This window comes from Syngnathus floridae, chromosome 6 (assembly GCF_059516105.1).
Source record: "Syngnathus floridae isolate MCC-2025c chromosome 6, RoL_Sflo_1.0, whole genome shotgun sequence".
Classification (NCBI taxonomy): domain Eukaryota; kingdom Metazoa; phylum Chordata; class Actinopteri; order Syngnathiformes; family Syngnathidae; genus Syngnathus; species Syngnathus floridae.
Window position 1 is genome coordinate 10,888,813 of NC_142418.1, and position 23,489 is coordinate 10,912,301.

Here is a 23,489-nt window from a genome sequence, read left to right on the forward strand (position 1 = left end):
GATCATTCATGCAAAAGGAATGTGCAGGAACTAAAGCACAGCTGTTGATGAAACAAATGTGCAGGGCTGCATGTCTGGGAAAGCACATCCATAATCAAGCTGGACAAAAAGGCATCATAATGGATTCTGCTGTGTGTGGTGTGGATGGCAAAATAGCTCGAGGATACACACCCTCGTGACATTAACTCTGGCTCATGCAACTGCATTCAAGGCGCATGCCCTTCTTGTCCAACTGAAGTCAACTTCAAGAGCACCAGAACTGTTGGACCATAGCGTCCAACACTTTGCAACCAAACAGCTATCAGCTAGCAAAGAACAAATTGACACTCACCACCAGCAGGGCAAAAAGAATCACCCCACAGCTCCAGACGTCCGCTTTCCTCCCATCATACTTCTCCCCCTGAGGATGAGATTGTTAATGTTAGCGTTAGTACAACACGACAGAGGCCTGAGGAAAAAGCCTTGTAAAAGAGCACAAGATATACAGCAAAAAGCAGCAAAACAATATTGGGAGAGAGATGCTTCACATTTGAAGCTCTGCGTTTTTACTATGGCAATCCGTTGCTCTGCATGATGCACAACTCCTAAAAGTCTGTATCGACCTAAGTATTTCGCCAGCATAGGGTTGTTGATCCATTAACATCACCAAAGAGCAAGCCATTTTCAAGGCTGAATATTGGTGCTGAACAAGAATTTTTCTCAATGACTTGGTGTCAAACGCTGTGGCAATGTTAGTGTTGAGTGATATTTTCTGATATAAAGTAATAACCCAAGCAAAAATAAAGTGTCCATTATTAATATGGGGTACATTATTACATTATGTTCTCTATGATCCGGGCAGAGACCACCTTCTAACTTTGTCGACAAATATGCACGATATACAGAAATTACATACATTACATTATTCCATAATGCATTTAGGTTCTCTTACCCCTGATTGGTTGTTTCTGAACACAACTTCATCACAGTTATGTACAGTGTGCACACTTGTGCAACTGCATTTTTTCAGTTCTTAAAGGTTAAACTTAAAGGTTTACAGGTTAGGCCACAAATGGTGGATGGAGTTTTGAAACAATTTATCTTGATTTCATTTTATAGTATCACACAAACCCAGCATTTGATCAGGTGGTATAAAGAATTCTTATAATATATATATCCACTATAAGTCCAACTTAGTAAGAAGCAGAAAATGGGTAATAGGATCCCCAGTGAGGAGCTTGTTGACTCACCCTGATGACTTCTGGACATGCGTAGTGTGGAGAGCTGTTGGGATGACAGAAACACAAAGAATGAATATATAAACTCACAGAAAGTCAGAGGAAAAAGAAAACTATATGACATTTTATTTTATTTCAGAGATGTTGTTTTACTTTCATGGTTAAATATGATGAGTTAATAGTGAACTGTGCACTGTTAAGTTTGTAAATGCCACATTTTGTTACAGCTCTTTATTAGATCATTAGATTGTCCATGTGCGCTTGGCTGATGAATAACTAGTATTATTTTTATCAAACAGCTTACAAAGAGACAAAGGAAAATCTTTCGCAGCTTCACCTCCTCAAGTCTTATTCTACAGAAATAATGAAAGTAGCGTGTATAAACATGGCTTCTATTAGCTGGCCTGTTTGTGTGTTTACTCAGGTATAGCAGGCTTGGCTTCCCTGCTTTCTTCTGGCTGTCAAAATATTGGCCCATTACAACACCGCCATCATCACGTCAATGGGGTGGTTTACTTGCCTATGTAAATAAAGCCTTCCTGATGGCAACTGCATTATGCAGACAAGTACCACTTCTACCACAAGTTCCATAATTTTACATTTCAGGCTTTTCCCACACAAATTTTCTCTCACATTATATATATTTAGAATAGTTGACAATCTTTGTCTTTACGAAGATGACAATTATTGGTGTCAATGTAATTTATTTTAAATCATCAGGCAATATTTCTTTGCAATGTGCAAAAGTGCACAGTATACTGTTATGTTTTCATTTTTTGTTCATGAAAAATAAAACAAAACCGTACGGAATGCATTTTTATTTACATTTTATTTTTTTAACATTTCCTTTTTTTTTTTAATTGAGAATTTTAAATGTTTATTTGTGTGCATCCAATGCAGTGTATATTCCAAAGATTACTAACATAATTGTCGAGTGCAATCAATTATTTCCAATCATAGTATGCCAATCATAGTATGATCTTTCAAAGATGTCGGTGAAACGTGTTCATTAAAGACATAAATATTAATAGACCTAAGCAGTATCAGTGATGTTCTCCTGACAAAATGTAGAAAACTGTTTTTTAGAGCACTTGCAATTTGAGTTTAACCTTGCATGTCATTTATAGAAAGAAAAAAACAATTAATATTCGGTAGCTGGTGAAGTTCAATAATTCAAAGTTAATGTTCCTTCCAAATGTGTGCAGCTTTGCAAAGCCTAAATCTTAATTTTCCATCTATGTTTGGACGCAACCAAACAGCAAGCACTGACGAAGTCAGACAGCCGGAACACATCCATATACTGTATGTATGCACTTGTCATTACTTCTGCTCATCTGCTGTCTGTTTGTATTAAAGTATGTATTTCGAGATTCCTTCAAATCTACATGGGGTCAGTATCATCTACAGTCATTTCCATTACCAGTGGCAAATGTAATGCATTGGTGCCAGCCTTTTGAATGGCAACATGAGGCCAGATAAATGTGTTTAAATAAAATGTGCACTTGAAGATGAGAAAGTCAGGGGTAAATGGGGAATCAATAAAGTGGTATAGAATGCATGGAACATCTGCAGACGGACTGATGGTGTTCAAAGACGTGGCATGTCAACATTCCCCCTTGCACGGAACACTTTGTAAATCCTGTGTGGCTTTTCGATTAGATATCAGATCCTATTTGGCGGGGAATTCCGTTGCCTTAGTGTGACTTTAAGAAGTTGTAAGCGTTCTGTGCCCTTTCTAGGAAAAGGACACGCTTCTGACGCATATCTGTGTGTTGCACCATCTATGAGTCATAAGAGATTAAGCCCCCATAGAACTACAATGCAATGTGAATGCCTGCGTGAAGGCCTGTCATGATAAAACATATTTAAGGATGATTAATTTTCCCAGAAACCACCAGAATAGTAATGTTTTGTGGTGATGATATGAAAAGAAAAATAGTTCAAGGACATTTACTATTCAATTCTCAAAAATGCTGAACACTTCCATTGAAATGTAGAATAATAAAACCTTAAGACAAAAAATAAAAATGATTCAGGCTTACAACATATTTGTACAACCACATACCATCTGTCGTGGCAGAGTTAAATGAGATCCCTTATTCATTTCCTTTAGTGCTACATTATTGCACCTCATTAATAAATGAGACAGAGTTACACGCACCTATGAACCGACAGGACACATGCACACCAAACTGAAAGTCGAACCAAACTGTTTAAATGGTTTTCAAATGCTATAGGTGAGGTATGTAAATCAACACACGAGTGAATGTGTTTTGTATTGTTGTCCTTCTGCAGAACTAACGTGTGCCTCAGCTTGAGGACAAAAACCGTGGGCCAATCATTCTCCTTTGGGATTTTCTGGTAAAGAGCAGAATTCATGATACCTTCAATCACAACCAGTCATTTAGGTCTGGAAATAGCAAAGCAGCAGCATGTTGACAACTGGTCTAATTTTTTTCCCAACAGCTATTATTTACACCAGATATAGCAGGACACACCCCTTCCAAAAAGTAAATCTTTCGTCTCATCAGTCTATATATTAATCTCCTGAATGTCCTGCATCTTTTTGCCATTGATTCTTTCTTTTGCCACCTTCATTTTATCAGACACGTTATGTTTCCTGGTAAGTGGTTTCTCAATTGAACAGGTTAAGAGGAAATCAGGCGTGGGTGTGGTTGGTTAAATGAACTCAAAACTGTGATTGATTAGCCAGAGTTAATTCCTGATTTAACAAGGAGGAAAATCATTTTCTCACAGCGTCAGGTAAATTTGAACAAGACTTTGAGAAGGAGGCAAATATTTTTTCAAAGGAAACTTTATCCAGTATATGCACTGTCATCAGGAAAGAGCCAGCCCCAGTTTAGACATTATTTATAAGCATAGGTCAGGATGAACAAACCAAACATTGTCAGTACCCTACGCATGTTTTTGTGCCGCGTGTGTTTGAGAGTATCTTGTTGCAGTTGGCGGTATAATCTGGGCAGAATTAGGGCTGAGTTTGGGACAGATGCCACGGGCTTGCATGCTTGGTGTCACGTGGTGTCACCGCTGAGGGAATGTTATTCCTCATCAGGCAATTATAGTTTACATGTACTGCAAACATAAAATTTGGTGTACACTATAATGTCAAATGCACTTGAGGTCATTCAATTTCAAATTTGATCAAAGGTCACAACAGACGGCTGTTCTCAGCATCTGCAGTGAGTGGGAGTTACGTGCAAGTAACTGCTTTAAATTAGACATAAATGAGCAAAAAGAAATACTACATCCAGTCTGTGTTTGTGTTATCGACATGTCGTTGCAGCTTCTTTATGAAAGTAAGCCTGTGTTATGTTTTTATTTTTGGAGCATCCTGCACAATCGTCATTCCACTTTGGGGTTCAATAAAACTTGTGTGCACTCCTCCCACTTTGAAAGTGACTTTTCCACTTCATTGCAGTCATTGTGGGATTGATGGGCCCAGCATGGTCGTGACTAGCGCATCATAAAACCTGCAACTGATGTGAGGAGACAGTAATGTGTGGCCATGGCCCTGGCCCTGCCCGCAGCCATGGCACACTGTGAGACAGACCGTCTGTCCATTCTCAAGAGCTCAACCAACCACGACAGAAGCTCTGAGAACACGCCACGGAGCACGATATACCGGCAACTACACACATCTGTGCCTACTATTTTGTGCCTGTGCAACACCCTTTCATATTCATTCAGAAGCAAGCATAACAATACTTTTTTAAGTACTCACCCGCAGCTGGTTTCCAAAAGACTGTCTCCAACCTGAAGAGAGGCCATGCCGAAATCTGCTATCCTGATGTTGTTCTTTTCATCTAGCAACAGGTTCTCCGGCTTCAAATCCCTGTGGCTGAAACAGGACAGAGAGGAACATGTCGAGGTTAATGAGACATGAACACAATTCATACATGTTCAGCAAATTAAGTGAAGGTGAAGGGACAAATTTGGTCGATCAAATACCCGAGGGTCACGTTCATTCTTGCAACTCAGCACCTTTACCATTCAGCGTGCGGACCCCCCGCGTGCAGCATCACCTCTCCTCCTTTCACTTTCATGCAGAAACCAGAGACTCCCACCTCCACGCTGAAATGCTACATGGTGTGACAGCCCCCTACTGCGCCCTTTTCTTCTTCCATTTCCCTTGCCTCTCCTCCACTAATCCCATTCCTCTCATCTCGCAGACAGCCACCAGCAAACTTGCAGCGTAAAGCACACAGAGGGGAACCCACCACAGACGTGCAGTTCATTAGCTGCCATTCATTATCACTAAACTCAGCAAGGGGTACCTATTACCTTTCTTTAAAGAGACCACCAGAAAAAAATTGACTGTGCCAATGGAGTATTCCTTTGCTGTGTTGGAATGGACAGATGTTCAAAGAGTACATTTATATAATAGGACTTATACTGTAAAGGGGCAGCTAACCTCGCCCTATTAGCAGAGGTAGAAGTAAAGGCTGCAAAGCAACTAACATACACATGAAAGTCTTTTGTTTAAAGAATAATGACGAGAATTTAGAGCTCCTCCAAGAAGCAATGTTGCCATCCAGTTGGTGCAAAGAGGCTTTCAATCACCATTAGGTCATACCGACCTTGAGGAGGACACAGGTTTAATGAGAACAAATCTTTTGCTTATCCAAGACCATTTGACTACATGTAAGAAATGTATTTGTTTTATGTTTGGAGGACTAGAATAAAAGCACACACGCAAACCATATCCTTGAATTTTTTGTGGTAGGCGTTTGCGTCTATGAAGGGAGTGCTTTTACTTCCCTGTGGCCTAAGTTCTCGCTCCCTCAATTTATTGAGTGCAGTCATAAATCTGTTTCATTGAACTGAAGTGTTGGTGAAACTCAATAAATGTTAATTAGGAGCATCTAGGACACTGTTGCAAAGGGCAGAATTTAGGAACTCTATAAATTCCAGAGTAGACATGTTTTTTTAATCTTCGCAAGAGCAAAGTCAAGATTTTCAGTTTTTTTTTTATAAACTCGATCAACATTGCTGTTGCGCTCTATTTTGGTGGAGTGTCTGAGACTAAGCCAATCAACATCTTTTCTTGTCTTTCTTTTATCTGTCAACATAATACAGCTATTATGCAGCCATGAAAAATCCTTGTAATTTGATGCATAGAGAAGTTTCATTTCTATACACATGGATGCGTGTCTATGAGCTATGTTAGGCCTCTTTGAAAAACTAACCAACTCAGACAGCAGACCCATTTCCCCAAATCACCAACCGACCTTCACATTTGTTTCGCAATGAGAGGAAGATTTACTGGAATTTATCAGAATGTCACAAAGTAGACTTTCGCCACTTGAAACTAATGATATAAGAGGGAGAGCATCTGTACACATTTGCCTTTGGACATTGCAACATCACAATAGACATTTAACCTAATTTGGCATCAGCTGCTGCGCAGCTTGTTTCCTATCCTGAGGGATTAGCTGTCAGGTGGGTTAGCATCACACTGGCGCTCAATAGTCGCTTTCATACTGCATTCCGTTTAAATTGCCTCATCAAGCGCTTTAGTAGCTTGTCCCTCTCAAAATTAACTTGGCGATATTTATGTGTGTGTATTCACACAGTAGTTGTGGCCTCCCACATTAAGATAATCGAAGAGTGGTGATGTCAAAGCCACACTGGATTGCAAAATGTTTATATTATCACTTCTGTATCGAAAACATGTTAGACAAATTGTGAGCCATGGGCCAACTCCGGCCTGCTGCATTCTTCACCTCACTGTTTCATTTGCATTATCAAGAGTCTTGTAAAATTTGTTACATCAATTGCCGTTTTATTTCTTAAATTGGTTATTTACATAAGCAAAATACAAATAATTTGAGTTAAACGGCATATGTTTTAATTCTTTTCTATAATGATAATAAAAGTTAACTGGTTTATTCCAAATAACAGAATTAAAACTACAAGTACATTAAATACAATCGGCAAGTTAAATCGAATAAAATGAATTAAAACAATACAAATATTATTTTATGAAAAGAATCGACATAATTTCAACCAAATGTTCCTTTATTTTTTTACTCACTCATTTTTGAATGAGCTTGCCCATCTGCTGCCCGTTTTAAAAAGGCCCGTGGGCAACCGAGCTTGATCTAATTGGACTGGATTTTGAGTAACATATTTTTGTTTGTTTTCCCTCTTCCTATTTATCATAAAACGTCTGTTTTACGACTCTAGTTTGTAATAGAGTTGATGGTTTTATTGCCCAAAAGGGTGGCCTAAGTTCTTTGGTGTTTAACAGTATATCAAATAGCTCATGAATTTCTAAGTACTCTCTGACCATTAGTTCAAGATGGAAAACAAGCACACAAAATTAATATTTAGATGAGCTATAAACATTGTTTCAATCAGCGTGTGATCACGGCATAAACATAAGCAAAACAAAGTAACCTCAAGAGGTGAATCCAAACAAGCAGCAAGGCACAAATGAAATCATTTAGTGGAAGTTTCGGAGAACAAATTGCATCACAAGGGATGTAGAATTATTGCCTGGAGGGTTTTGTGATAATATGATTAAGTGGCTCCAGATATGGGGACATTAGTGTCAGAAGTGCACCTTTGTCCTATAATCTCCCCTATGCAGCAGGCCTTACACAAATATGCTTTCAAAGCTCCGTGTAAAACTCTGTAGGATTCAATAACAGAGCTCTTCAGTGAGTAGTACCAGTTCCAGAGCTATCTCCAAGCTGTCTGAGCAAGGTTAACCTCCCAGTGGATCTGTTAGACATGATCATGATCATGTGCATGCACACACCATGCTGATTTATCTTGATTTGTGGCCTCGTAGTCATAGAGTTTGTTCAATCAAAATTCCTGCCATATTTCTGATTGTCTTACAGTTTTCAAAATGTTTGTTCCTCATCCAAATGAAAGACTTATTGGTATCTTTGTCGCTACCATCACATTTGCATCTTGTTGGGGGGGTGTAATAAAGCTGTTTTTTCATGCATAATCAGAACGCTTGAAGCAAACACTAAAAGCCGAAACCATGGCGCACACATTTGCGTCATCTCCCCGAATACTTCTTTTATTTTCCTCTCAAAGAGTTTTGGTTTCTTTTGAACTAATTAGATCTGTGCTTTCTAAAAAGGCTGTGGGCTCATCTTCAATCAGATGCCAAGCACCAGCCTTGAATTTTATTCGCAGCAATAATGCAGGTATGCAGGATTTGTCATAACATACTGTAGATAGTAGCAAAATATCAACGGCATTTTTGCCACAAACAGTCAGGATTTTATTGCAAAAATGACTTTGCATGCAAATAATTACAATGTCAAGATGCAAGTCATTCATCTCATTTGAATGGAAAAACATGAATCACTATTCATGAATAAAATTGCAGAAGAAAAGAACAATGCTTGAAAAGACATCAGAGAAAGAAGTTAAACGAAGATAGTTGAATATTTTACTTAAAAGACATGCAATTTCATTACATTTGGAAAACTGTTGCTGTAGAGTGACTTAAAATTAAAAGCACTCATGCATGTGTCAAGTGTGGGGGTAACACCTAATTCACACCGTCTCCTGAATGGATGCGTTGTGGTCACAAACATGCACATCGACTGCGGTCCGGTTGCGTTGTGTGTATCCAGAAATCTGCGCCCACAAGACCACAAGATTACGGGGAATCACTCTGAAGAGTTGAATTCGCGTCAAAACCACTGCCTATATAGAGACACATTTGTAAATGATACCCACATTTTTCCTTTCTGCTACTGTCCTTATAAAAAGTAAGTTATGCCTCATAAATAAAGTCGGTGTGGTTCTGGAGCTTCACAATGAATCTCTCGTCGTCCTAGGTCTCAAATAACCCTTGGGTCCCTCTCTTTTTATTTGATTGGATTTGAGTGTCTATGCTGTATTCAGACCCACTGAAAGTGAATGTGAGGGAATGGCAGCAATTAAATTTCCAGACAGCACCTCGAAGAAGGCTCCAAAAAGACGAGTAGTAGATCTGAGAGACACAGATACACGATTGGTGGGTGGTGGACATGAAGATGCTCCTATATGATTTTAATGCAACAGGTGAAGACATATGCGTAAGTATATTAGTCACGCAAGGAGTACAAGTTAATCCCACCACCCTTGGATGTTGGATTTTGGGTCACAGCCATTCTCCTCCACTCACACCCACACAGCCAATTAGTATTTACTAACTCACACATAAAGTGTGACACACCAGTGCCATTACTAAGACGAAACGCAAGAAAAAACCCTGATCATGTTGTGGATCGGGTAGAGACTGTCACTGATTGCTGCTCTTTTTCTCTGAAAGCTTCAGGGCTCAGAGTCATGAAAATGCATAGCATGGTCCAGGAAAACTCTGCATGACCAACATGTGACAGTGTGGGAGGACAAAGTGACTGGGGGGCATTAAAAATGTATGGTGTCGATTCACTTGACCTCTGACTGATTGTCATCAGCTCCTTCCTCACAGAACTAAGAGAAAAAAAAACAATATAGCTTTTCTGCACATATAGGACTACAATCATTGTGTTCTGGGGTTGTTACAGAAAGTTGGTCAGACTGAGGAACCGTAAGAGCCAGTTTGTACAAAAAGGCTCTTGATGGGGAAGAAAGAAAAGTCCTATGAGTCCTATGAACAGTTAATTGTTGTTTATGCTCATAATGTCGGCAGATTTTTTTAAAATAAAATATGACAACAACACTGAAGGCATAATTTTGTGTAACTTAATGTTAATATGTGTAAATATGTCCTTTTATTTTGCCTGATTATAGTTTTAACCATTTTTTTCTTTTCATTTTCATTTCCTAACAAATGCCATAGTTACCCAGCAGCACTTAAATAAAACAATATAATTTACTGCTTTGCTCAATAAATTCATATTTAACACAAATGACGTGAGCATGTCGGTGTGGCACTCAGCAACTCTTTGGAAGACCACTTCAAAAAATCGATTGCTGAGCTCAACTGAATTTATAAAGGATCAAATTGATTCTATTCAATGCATTCACTCCAAAGATTTGTTTCTATGAATAAGTCATCCGTGACCGTGAATGAAACAGCAAAATGTAAGCCCCGTCAAAAAGAAAAGGAAAATGCAAAATGTTTGCGGTGGAGAACAATTTTCTGTTTGTTGTGTGCTGGAGTGAAAATAATGAAGAAAATAATTCTCGTTGAAATGTTCTTGGTGATTTCAATCCCAGCATCAGTAGAGCATCGTCTGTCGAGGCCTTGTCGGGGGCAGTAATTGTTACAATTTGTAGAACGCATAGGTACGTATGTTACAAGTAATACAAGATTTTTTCTTACTTTAGGAGCAGACAATTTTGTGTCTTTTGATTTCTGATGGATATCATCGTTTAGTAGGTTCTAATAAACTGAACATTGTTGAGAACTTATAATAATAATAATCATAATAATCATTATAATAAATATTGTCATTATTATTAAATAATGACAATAATAACAATAATAAATAATCTTAAATTCATTCAATTTCTCTTCTATGCAAATGCTGCTGTAGATCCATCTGTGGCAATAGATATCTGGAAATACGATGTGGGTGGCGAGCAGAAGCACAAGGCCAAGTCAGGTGTGCAGATGCAGGCTCCGCAGCATGTGTTTAGTCCCATTCCCTCCCACCATTCACATCATTGAGTCACACAGGAATAGCAGCAGTTCTAATGGTCTGCAGAAATCTCCTGTGCAGTCAAGAAGAAACAGAGGAAATGATTGTGGAAATGCTTTTTTACTGAGGGGTTGCTGGGATCTCATTAGCTGGGATGGAGAGCAAGGTGAGGGGGTGTGCTCTTTGCGTCTGCCCGTGTGTTTGCCTCTAATTGAAGATGGAAGGTAGAAAGAGGGAGAATCCGCTTCACCATGACTTACAAGGCATTCTTTTCCAAGAATGTCAATAAGTGGATTTGAGCAGCCACAGTGAAAAAAAAAGACAATAGCAAATAAATCTGCTGTGGAATCTCACCGCAAAAGCTCCGTGATAATCTTCATGTGTGCATGCACTAGAAGTCAGGTGCTTTACCCTAATTGGATTAATCCGTACTACCTCCCACTAATTATTCATTTCAGACTTTGTTTAAGGCAAGACAGATCAATGGTACAATAGCCTTAAATCTTAATTCAATTCTTTATTTTGCGAGAAAAATCTACCCTACCCGCACTATAACACAAGTAACAAGTACCATCTAAGTTAAAGTCTTTGTACAGGCGTTTGCTGTATATAAGAGCTCCCGCATAGCTTTAATTATTAAATAGCACCAGGCAGAATGTAATTGCTTTCACGATAAATGAAGTGTGCGATGCATATCCAAGAAGTCACCTGCATGTAATCAAATATAAATTCAACTCTGCATACTCACTTGAAAAACAATGCAATTACGAGGTTTCTTTTTAACGAGCCCAGCAACAAACAAACAAAAGACTATCTCCTGGTCATTGTGTGCGACAGCTTCCCCAGACAGTGCAATTCTTCCTCCCTCAGCATGAGGCACATTCAATAAAGGTGCATGACACAGCACATTATGATACTCGTGTCACGATCCATACATACTGATATAATGATATTAAAGTACATTAAATTATGAATTAGCAATTCCCTTTCAATTCCCAAGAATTTTTAACATTTACATTCAAACAACAATACAATAACCATCTAAAACTTAAAAAATGTAAATAAAAATGATTCAGGCTCTGTTGAAATAATGCACTTCAATAAACGTTTACACAACACATACATCTCCGTATTTGTAGTGGCAGAGTAAAATGAGATGTCACCTGATTGCACTAGGCTGCAATGGCTGGTTGGGAATCCCAATTTTTTTAGGCAATTTGTACAGCTTATAAAACCGCCACAAATTGTTTGAAAGTGAAGAAATTATTACACACGCAAACCTGCAAACATATCAGCTTTATGTTCAATGGAAAAAGCCTAGATATCACAACAAAGAATATTTGTAGATAAATTAAGGCAAGGAAAATGGTAATAACATTTCAGTATTCATACTTCTAGAGCAGTGAGCAAGGTCAGTGACATGAAGAAGAACAAAGCTGTGTGACTGAGTGTTGCTGGCATATGTAAACAATAGATGTAAATGATATAGTAATTATCACGAAAGGCCTACATGCATGTATATTTTTGTTTTATTCATTCATGGGTGGGTGGATGAATGGATCTTTAAATTCAGAAAATGTTTCCATTGTTTGCAGTGTGTGTACAGTAATTGTTTCCCCCCGTTTATAAATACAATCAATATTCAGAAACTTCATTTTGAATATAAGTTTACAGTGTTGTTGTACCCCATTGCCAACTACAGCTACAATGGAGATTTGGATCTCGCTGTACTTGCAATCCGCTGCTACCCATTTAATTTTCTCATGATCGTTCTTGGTAAATCCCCCACTATAAGAAATACGGACAAATAGCAGATGAACACTAAAACCTCACAACATCCGATATAGTCAATGGGGCCTACTGGTTAGATTAGTTTCGGGAAAAAAAATGTCCAAAATCTGCCATGCAAGTGCAACAAAAAGGTTCCACTCATTTGCTTCTGGACCAAAACAAACAGAAATTGCATTCACACTCATTAGTAGACACTTACCATATAGAATGACTGTGGCAAAAATCCAGCGCAGACATGATCTGTCTGAAGAATTTTCTGGCTTCTTTAGGCGTTAATCTGCCTTTCTTCACCAAATAGTCAAAAAGTTCACCACCGGACACATGTTCTAGTACAAGGTACCTAAAGAGAATGACAAATAAATGGAATAAGGGAAAGGGCAAACAAGAAACAATGCTAAAAGAAAATGAAGAGCTCATCATCACAGAGGCTAGATGAAGTAATGCGTAAGCGGTTTTCATTATTGTCCCAAAACAATTCTGTTTGATCGCAAAGGTCACTTACACTGTTTTTGTATTGATTTCTTTAATCTGTATTTAAATGTGAAGGGTTATGACAAATTCACTTCCTGTGGGAGGCATCAGAAGGATGACACGTTACACTTTTACACATCAAGGAGTCATAATATGACTGCTGGATTCAGTTCATCACATGAAAGAGACTTAAGGGGAATTCTTTATGTGGTTATTGTTAACTGAAGAGCTTCAAGGAGTATGAATTATTTTGAGAAGAGGCACCGAGAGTATTTCCTCCTCTCATATTTTTTAGCCACTACTCAAGGTGGAGCACTGGGGTTGGTGGCAGTCTGTCATCATGACTGCACGGCCATGCTCCTGTGCTCCAAGGAGACATGAGGAGATGAATCTCTGCTGAGGCCCGCATGAAACAAACCGTGGGCCGATAGCCAGTCATGCCCTGTCCTGCTCTCAACCGGTCTCCCCTCATTTATTCTGTGCTCAACCTCCCTTAATCTTTACTACAGCACAAACGGAATGCTAGACAGCAGGTGAAATACACACCTTCTGTTCACTCCCCATAAACTGTATAGCGAAAGTAATGGGACACCTACAGGAGAAAAAAAAAACATATATGTAGTTGGTCTTCCCTCCAGCTATAACAGCTTCTGCTCTTTTGGGGAAAACTGTACAAGATGTTGGAGTGTGTTTGAGGGAATCCAGAAGCATATTTGTGACATTAAATGAATGTAATACGTATTTTAAACCATGGAGCAAAATTTAAGAAGGATGGAATAGACATAAAGTTATACACAATGTAGAGGAGACGGTCAACGCAGCACGACTCCAGCAGTGTTACTTAGTATAATTGACTGTTTCTGTTATTTCATGATTAACAGTTTTACTTCTTTTCGACTTGTATGGTCAAGAATCTTACAATGCTAATTGTTATATTAATAATGATTTTTTTACCAACAGAATATCAGAACTGTTGTCATAAGGTCAAGTGTCATATTCATATTCATGCAATTAATGTGATGTAGGAGAAAAAGTCGCTTCTATCTGGGACCTTTGTAAATACAGCAAGTGTGAAGTCATATATCTATTCAGCAGTGACAGCAGAGATTAAAATGAAGACTTTTTAGATGGAGTATTCTAAATCACATTTACACATCTGCATTTTGTTATCTTTGGCTGAGCACAGCGATGGCTATTATTCGTTTTCGAGGTATGTATATCAACATCATGATGCGATTATTCACTTGTGGCAATGAAGCATTCCTTCATAGAATATTGATGCGACAGCGTAACAATTCAACTTCCATTTACTTCACACCTATCAGCACACTCAGAAAACCACTTGTAGTGGATTTATGCCAACAACCTCATAAATCTTTCGTTGTTGGACAGCTAGCACCGTTATACTATTTATCTTCAACTTGATAGCTTTCACTAAAGACACTTTAAGTGCAAACTGACAGCATTAGTATTAGAACGCGTTAGTCACTGGACCAAGCTACTTGTGACCCCACTGTCAACAATAAACGATTCGAAATGTGATTCAAATAATCTATTTAGTATATTGCGAATCTGAATTTTTTTTTTTTAGTATGATCCTTTTAAAATCTTAAAGCTTGTAGTAGAGCGTGCCTTATCCCATTTGAGCTGTAAAACTCAAGAAGAGAGCTAATTGAATTGAGTTGACAAATTGTCCTCCGTGGATCAAGAGACTGCTACAAATGACCGATGGGCTTGTCACTCACCACAGGCAAAGTTAGCAAATTGCTTTATGAATGTGTCTGCATGCGTGTGCGTGTAATACAGCTGCCACTCTCCGTGGTTAATGTATCCCACTGCAAACGGTTCTGCGTCTGATGAGTGTGTCATGTTGTTTACATTAGGGATACTTTCTCTCCCTATTAGCATTCCACAAGCATGAGCAACTAAATTAAATGCCTCATGCCAATACTAATGGAGCGTCGGCCCCTCCAAGGCTGACATTGTCCTCAAATCATTCCAAGCCAATTAAAAATACTCCTTTGGGCCAACAATATAATGTTTGAGATTTGTGGGGAATAACAACAAACAAAACTTTGCATACAAGAACAACAACAAACAGATGACTGTAAAGTGCAGTTCCTATTTGCATATTTGCAAGAAATCTAAAGATCATACTTACAAGTATTTTTTATTTTCATAGACGTCATGTAGCTTTAAAACATGCGGGTGTTCTATGAGCTTCAGAATGGCTATTTCTCGCTCCACCTGAATGAACGAAAAAGGAAATAGGAGTAGGAGCAGGTGAGGGAAAAGGAGGTAGAGAAAAAAATGTGATTAGTCATATGGCAACATAATGTAAAAGTGGCATTCATCAAGCACAGTTGTACTAATTTAACAATCAAAATTGAAGAAAAAGGTCCGTAAAAATTTCCAACCTATGATTTTTATTTTATTATTATTTTTTTATCTGTGAAGGTGACAGGTGAAGTGTGACAGGCAACAATCTGCAAAAGGGCTCAAAGAGAGGCAGAAAAGCTATTCAAGAAGGTAGTGGAGCTAAACTTCAACCACACTCAAGGCATTCAGCAAAACTGAACAAATTGAATTTTCTTCAGAAAATGCACAAGAGACAAGTTGTGTCTGCCAACATAGAACTTTCACAACCCAAATAATATTTTTACATCGAGCAATTTGGTGGGATTCCCAGCACTTAAATTGGCAAAGTAAATTACTACAGTCCACTCTTGGTGTGCTTTTACTATTTTCAGTAGCATTTTCAATGACACCGCACAAAATTACACAAGCAAGAAATGGGATTTATGGTTCATAATAAAACTTCACAGCTAAAATAAAATAAAATTTTAACACTCTAACACACGCAGCATGTATCTCATCAGTGGAAATAAAATACTTCAAGAAAAAATGATTAAGTTGTAATGAGTTCATTTATACGTAGATAGGTTTTTCACATTATTTGCAACTCTGAATTTATTTTTATAAATGAACACATTTCAAACAGCGTTCCCAACATGCAAATAAATGGAGTGCTGTGTAATAAATTCATAGATGAGATATTCTTAACAACACTATTATATTATGTCAAAGCAGTTCAGGGGATTTTTCCACGTTGTCCGCATTGCTAATTTGTATCTTGAGTTAAAAATGATTTCAGAATTCTGCTTTACAGAGCAGCTTTCAAAGACCTTTATCACAAGAATGGGAAAAATATCATTCATAAACAGGACCCTCTGATTCCCCCACATTTAACCACACTGCCTCATTTAGGTAAATTATTTTCATGCTTGAGGTGGAGAAAAAGTATTCATTTGGAAATAAACATAAAGTACATTAATCTGTTGAGTTTCAAGTTCCTAAACATACTGCTAGTAAGTGAACGGGGGGCAAAATGTCCACATGCATCAACTTCTCTCAACAGATGTCTGTGATAGTGCACAAACGTCCAGCGCGAGCTGACCGCTGACTCCACACAAGGTACTAGTTTTTTTTCCTTTGCTTCAAGAAATGCTGAGAGGCTTCTTTTGTCAGCAGGAAGCCTGCATGGTCGAATTTTATCTAAAGCCCCTGCGCTGCCCCGTCGGGTTTACGGCCATGCGCTTTCCTCGCTGCTCTGTTCCTTCTTCCATTGGTTTTGTGGGCATTAGACAAATGAAGATGGGAAGACTCCTCCGTGTCTTGATTGTCTCACTGTCAAAGACACAACCTCATGTGATTTTCACAGCTTTTATATTCCTCTAGTGTCATGTAATGTGACTTGTTTTTAAGATCACACATGCTGAGTTTGTCTTGATTTCGCAGCATACCCACTTGTTGAATGCAGAGCCCTTTTACTGCTCTGTCAATTGGGTTTCACTGGGATTTTCACTGGGAGAAACTGTTTTGGTTAATATGGGATAATCTCGACTAATGAGCATTATGAGCAGCAGTGCATCGTGACACTCTCACCTGACACTGCTGTGTGTGGATAAGAACGTGCTGACAGCGCCTCTCTCACTGGCAGCCAGCATCCCTGCAGAGAGACTAATGCTGCACGGTATTCAAGGCGAGATGAGCTGTCGAAATGCTACAAAGCCTGCAGCAGGCTTGTTAAGCTACCTCTAGCCACCCATTCTTCATTAATTGAAATACAAAGCATGAGGCTTAAGTTAATGTGGAGACTTAACTGTAAAACCACATGATTATTGCAAGATTAAGCAGTTCATTAACTCATGAAGGTGAATTGTTTGGGGCACAGCATGCTCTTTCCGAGTTTTGGTAGAAATGGCGTTAAGGGCTTTGTCAGTGCAAAGACATGAGGCCAAAACACTTAGCTTTGTCCATTATGTGTTCTATGAAAGCATGCATTCAGGTAGTTGGATACAAGCAGCTTCTTAATTCTTCTCGTTACTCCTGCACTTCCTGCAACTCTATGACCTCTACTATTTGCCAAGCAGCTTCTCTAAAGGAAGAATAGGTATCCATGCACTGAGATCTGATCAAATGAATGCAAGAGCCAAAGTGTTTATTTGGCAGCATGATCATTTGTCTCGTTAAGTGCCTAGTTATTGTTCTTGGCGGGGCATCATTAGATGAACATGTCAGAACAGGAGCCCGTCAGGACGTGCTGACTGCCAACACAATTCGATCCACAAGGAATCCATCAGCTTCATATCCTGCCACATTAAAAGGATCAATAGGCTCCAGCACTGATGAGGATTGCTGTGGTAACTACAACCATGGCAATGGATGCTGCTGTTGTGAGCAGAAAAGCAATCACAGAACGTCTGAATAAAATTGATGTTTAAATTAAGTAGACCAGGCAGCATTTTCCCGGACGTGTCCACTTGTTGCAACCTGAAAAGTCACCTGATAGGTTTTTCAAATCTTTCAGGATTATATTACCCCAGGTCGGCAGATATTTTTCCATTGTGATGACTCGTATTTGTTTTTGGGTCCTGGTGTCTTGTACAGGAACCTCTGCCATCACTGGCAGACATCTCACTGTTTATATATGTCATGAAAAAGAAATTGTACTGAATGAGGTAACAGAAGACAAGCATCATTCACGCTAATGATAATTATAACAGACAACACATTGGATGAGTTGATTCTTTGTCAGTCAACATCATAAAGGATGTGCTTCATGATGTGAAAAATTGCATGTTAGCTCATGTGTCACACGGTGACCAGTAAGATGATGTCTTCTAAGACCTGGACGAATGGGAAAAATAAAGTGATGTGTGGACTGGTATTAATAAATGTCACTCAATTCCAAAAAGATGAAAGCCTGCTTAGCAATGCCCCATCAGCCCAAGATTGATTCTTCATTTATTTCATGGGCCTGCCTCAGAATGGATGATCAAACAAATAATGGAGAACATCAATATCATGGCACTCAGATCACACACAGGCAGGCAGCATCAACGATGCAAAGACATTACATGTGTGTTGTCACCGGAATCCAGAGGCTAGCCCAAACCCTCAGAGGGGAAAATACTGGATCACAAGTTCTGTCATCTCACACTCTCCGCTTATTGCATCGTGTACCCTTTGGTCCACGAGTCTCTCTCATGCACAGAGAGGGAAAACACAGACATTTCTGTCATCGCCCCCAAGGCCGACAACTGAAAGGTCCCTTGATGCTGAAATCTGGGGATCAAAGTCAACCAGGCAGTCATGTGTATGTCAGATATTAAAACACTGGGGTGGCTAAGCTTGCATGGGAGTCCCAGCGATGCAAAACAAAAGATGTTGATGGAATGTGAGAGGGCTGAAGCATATGCGGTGCAATGGAGAAGGCTAAAAGGGAAATGCCAACACTACCTGTACCATGGCCTCCTCACACCCAAGCATCAACCTGTTAGCTGTGCCATCCATTTTGCTGCGTGCAGCCTCAGTAGGTAAGATTCCTCAGGATAAAACTCATGAAAAGCATTCCATCTAAGTTTTATAGGGGACATATTTTGGAAAGTTGACTTTTTAATTCTATGCGTACAAATAAGTTGGTCAATGCCTGCGCAGCCATGACGTATGAAATTAAACACCTGCGGTTTTAGGTGTCAATGAGCAGGCCGGTCTGCATCATACATACATATTTATATAACATATGATGACCTCAGGTGACACACAATAAGAGAAGGTATAACAGGTAGTAACGGGTAGAACATGGAGATAGGTATAAAGGGGCTTCAGCAACAAACTCTCCTGTTTTTTGTTCAAGGGTCATGTTTCTCCCAATTGAGCTTGTCTTACCTTAGAATTAGACAAAGATCCAGCTTCAATTCCAAATACATAACCCACTCAATTTTAAAAGTGTAACTAATCTAGACTATTTAACACGACTGCATCATTGGCGAAGAGACATGCATCAGGCACTTCTGATAATGATTGTATCAGTAATCTGTAGCGACGAGGCGGTAAATTCCTTACACGCGGTGGGCTGATCAATGCCGGACACATGTAAATCAATATTGACAGTGTCTCTGCTAGTCCTTATCCTTCATCCATTTAACACCTGCTCAAATCTTGCTCATGCCTCTCCATTCTTTGCTGAACTCCTTCACCTACAAATCTTGTTTTCGCCCTTGTTTTTTTATGTCAAACATTTAATCTTTTGTTCTACTGTGGTTTGTGATTCTGACAGATGAATCGAGCAGCCTACATTATTTCTCACTAATGGACAACCTTCGAGTCTAATGGGAGAGGCCTGGCAGACCAGAGGTCAAAGGTTGTGATCATGAATCTTTTGGAACTCCAGCAGTTTCTTAGGATGGAGTGCAACAGGCAAAGGTTTGTGTGAATGGGCATTCAATGAACATGAGAACAAGGCCCCCACAGGAGTGATTTATCATTAGCAGGCAGGCAGTGTAAGGCTTTGTTATGTTGGTGTGTCACTCATCGGAAATGTCTTTTTTGGCAGGTTTTCAGTCTCCCCCTCCTTTAGTGGAGATACTAATTTACTCAACAGGACTGATAAGGTGACCTTGAATTTGAACAGTTGGGAAATGAAAACAGAAAGAAAAATGCTACAAATGGAATAGATACGAATTTACTCCACAATGTATTCGTTTTCTAGTTATATAGTTTTAACAAGTGCTGTGATACAGTATACAGTATTATGCCCTGCAATAATGTGTGGAAACATATGAGAAATTTGAAAAGTACTTTCAGTGATGACAATTTACCATCCAGCCATCCATTTTCTATACCGCTTGTCACCACGGGGGTCGCGGCTGTGCTGGAGCCTATCCCAGCAGTCATCGGGCAGTAGGCGGGGGACACCCTGGACCGGTTTCGAGCCAATCGCAGGGTACACAGAGACAAACAACCATCTGCACTTGCACTCAGACCTAGGGGCAATTTGGAGTGCTCAATCAGCTTACCAAGCATGTTTTTGGGATGTGGGAGGAAACCCGAGTGCCCGGAGAAAACAATTTACTGTCTGCCTAAAATAGTCACTAAGGAAGAAAACTTGTTTACAACAAAAAGCCTCGGCTGCGAAATATTATTATTTGGTGGTGTGTTCCATTCCTGGTCTTTGACACCTGAGTCGGCTCAATACTGGTTATGCACTGGACTCAATAATGGCAGCGAAGCAGTGTAAAACTGGTTAACTGAGATAAGCCAATTACTCTGAAACGTAACATAGAGAAAAGTCATTGGGGATTTCCTACCGCTTCAGCGCCGAATCTACAAAAATCACACCCAACATTAACAATAAGATTAGCAAAGGGACGATTCTGCATTCAAAAGTGAATTGTTTTCTTGAACTTGTACCTGTACAACAATCGAATCATCACTTTCACACAGAAGCTCAACTTTTGACACGTACCTCACTATGCTGTATAGTGCTGCGGGCATTGCTTTTCATATCAAGTATGTGATCACAGATGGATACTATAGTTAGAGTTATGTTATAAGGTTCCTCTGGAGGCATTATTATGATTCAACCCATAGCCCTGAATGTTTGATGTGACGTGTGACTGACACAGACTGTCATCTCCTGTATAGTGCCAGTTACAGTGATGGCAAACTCTTGCATTGAATAGACATATCACAACATTTACGTTACCAGTAACATGACTTCATTGCTCATCAGTAATTGTATTGTTGAATTTCTGGGAACAAGGCATGGAAGTGCTGCAAAAACGGTAAAGAGATTGCAAAGCTTTGTGTCAGGTGGATTCCTCACAGATACACATGAGAAGTCTTGTTTTGAACCTTTTTTTTTAAGCTTCTAGACAACCACAAAAGTGACAAATGTGTTTTTAGTGAGTGGGGATGAGACATGGCTTCATCACTTTGAGCCCGAGTATAAAACAGCATTCCTTGAATGGCGTCATCTTAGCATTCGTAGAATTGATTAAATTGGGCAGAACTGCTGCCCTTATATGATAATATAAACCCAAAATGAAATGATATAACCAATGTTAAAAAAGTTTCATTAAAGTTCACAACTGGTACAAAAGCGAATGTATAAATAAATATTCAACAGTAAGTGGTGAACATGTAAACAAAACACTCAAGTGGGTCAACAAGTCCAATCAAAAATTAAAGAATAGCAACATAAAAAGGAATTAAAGGGAAAAGAGGCATGAAAAACTTCAAGCCGCTTGGGGGCAGAGCGACTGGATGAAAGGTGTCGTCACACCCTCTGAAACAACAGATAGAAAGAGATGTGACGACTATGTGACAACACAGCAATGGTAGCGTTTTAAGAGGAGAAACCCATGCAATCAATTCAGATGTCTGTATGTCTCCCGTTGAGCCCAATGGGGGTTCCCTTTACATCTTGACTTGTCTTGCTCCAATTCATTTCTGGGCCTTCACTCCATTTCTGTTTTATCTTCGAAATAAGCCAAACAACACTTTATGAGTTTGATGAGATGTTGCCAGAGTCATAAAAACAACCACATTTTCAACCTCCGTCACCAAAATGTTATATAGGTCAAGGGAAATTTTCAATCTCCACAGCTTGTGTCCTGCGGGTAAAATCTATTTCCTCTTTTTTGCAGAGCAGCATCACAATTCAGACAGAGAGAGAGAGATTTTTTTTTATTTAGGAGCAATTCACCACCAGGTTATGAAGATAATATATTAAAATATATTATGTTACACACATACCTTTCAGAAAGAAAGTAAAATATAGCAATATGTTTCCTAACATTAACAATACATGTAAACCAAAGATGTCACAGTATTTGTGATATCACAATGTTGCAGTATTAAAAATGCTGCGAAATTGTCACAGTCTTGTCTCGGCATAAAAAAATGAGCTGTTGGGCTTATAAATTTGTTTTTGGGTCAGCTTTACGAATGGCACACCGCTTAGCAGGGCTGCAACAATGCTCTCTTTACTTCCTTCCAATAAAATGCATGGTAGACATGAGTGTGGTATCGCAAGGCAAAATGTAATCTTTAAGTGAACGAACTACGATATTTCTTATTGCATGACTTGAAGCCGTTTCTGCACTCAATAAACACTCAGCACAATTTCAAAATCATTTTGTGCATCCAACCTGTTAGGTATAAATACGGTGAAAAACCTGGCTTGTGGCTTTGCAGCAAACCAAACTGATGGATCAAGGTGAAAGGCTGCAACGTATGAAAGCCATTTATTTTACTGCATGTCTGCATTAAAACTGCTGTGTGTGTACGCACACACACGCATGCACACACACACACACACACACACACACACACACTCACTAATGCACAACATTCAGTCAGAGAAAGTGTGTGTTGGAAGCATTTCTATATCTACTCCACCTGCGGCACGGCAAAGATGGGAGGGAATGGTCAATCTGTAATCGTTAGGAGGGCAGGTAGAGATGGCAGAAAAAAAGAAAGCTACAGTGGTGTCACTGAAATGTCGGGATAACAAGATTAAAGCAAGTGCGATTCATCTTCGCCTCGGACATTTTGTGCCTTGGCCGCCCACTGCAATATCTGCCGCTACTTCATCACTTGCTTTGCTCTGCATGTTGAGTCCATTAGATATTTTCAATGAGGTGTTTCAAACACAGCCACTGTGCTATCATCTTTAGCAACACTTGGCGATACAGATCTACAAACACTGGTAAAATAACACGTGGCCTTATAAAAGAAGTGAAATACTCTCTTGTGGAAAAGTGTAGAATTAAAACCACTATTGATTGTGTTAATTAACTCTTCACTGGAAAAAGAGTATTGATCCATTCTTTTGTATTTCAGGGTCCGGCTACATGTATTGCAGCAAGATTTCCTTCAGCTCTTACGTATGTATTAGTCGACAGGTGGGAATTGTTCTTTCTCTTTTACTGTCTTCAATTTTAAAACCATGGGACGTGTCATACATCAGGAGTCTGCAAACAAGGGCCATCACTGCACTAATGTGCACAGTAACCGCAGCCATCAACTTCAGACATTG

The 23,489-nt window shown here is 39.2% G+C and overlaps 1 protein-coding gene across 4 annotated transcripts in view; it reads right to left on the reverse strand.

Moving 5' to 3' along the window:
• Positions 1-23,489, reverse strand: part of brsk2a (BR serine/threonine kinase 2a) — a 126,775-nt gene that overhangs the window by 27,344 nt on the left and 75,942 nt on the right. For all 4 annotated transcript variants that reach the window (XM_088377638.1, XM_088377635.1, XM_088377636.1 and 1 more), the window contains exons 4-8: positions 15,264-15,349; positions 12,831-12,971; positions 4,960-5,076; positions 1,230-1,263; positions 332-400 (exon numbers count right to left, since the gene is read on the reverse strand). In XM_088377638.1, the coding sequence (XP_088233764.1) occupies positions 332-400; positions 1,230-1,263; positions 4,960-5,076; positions 12,831-12,971; positions 15,264-15,349 (447 nt within the window). The remainder of the gene's footprint in view (positions 1-331; positions 401-1,229; positions 1,264-4,959; positions 5,077-12,830; positions 12,972-15,263; positions 15,350-23,489) is intronic.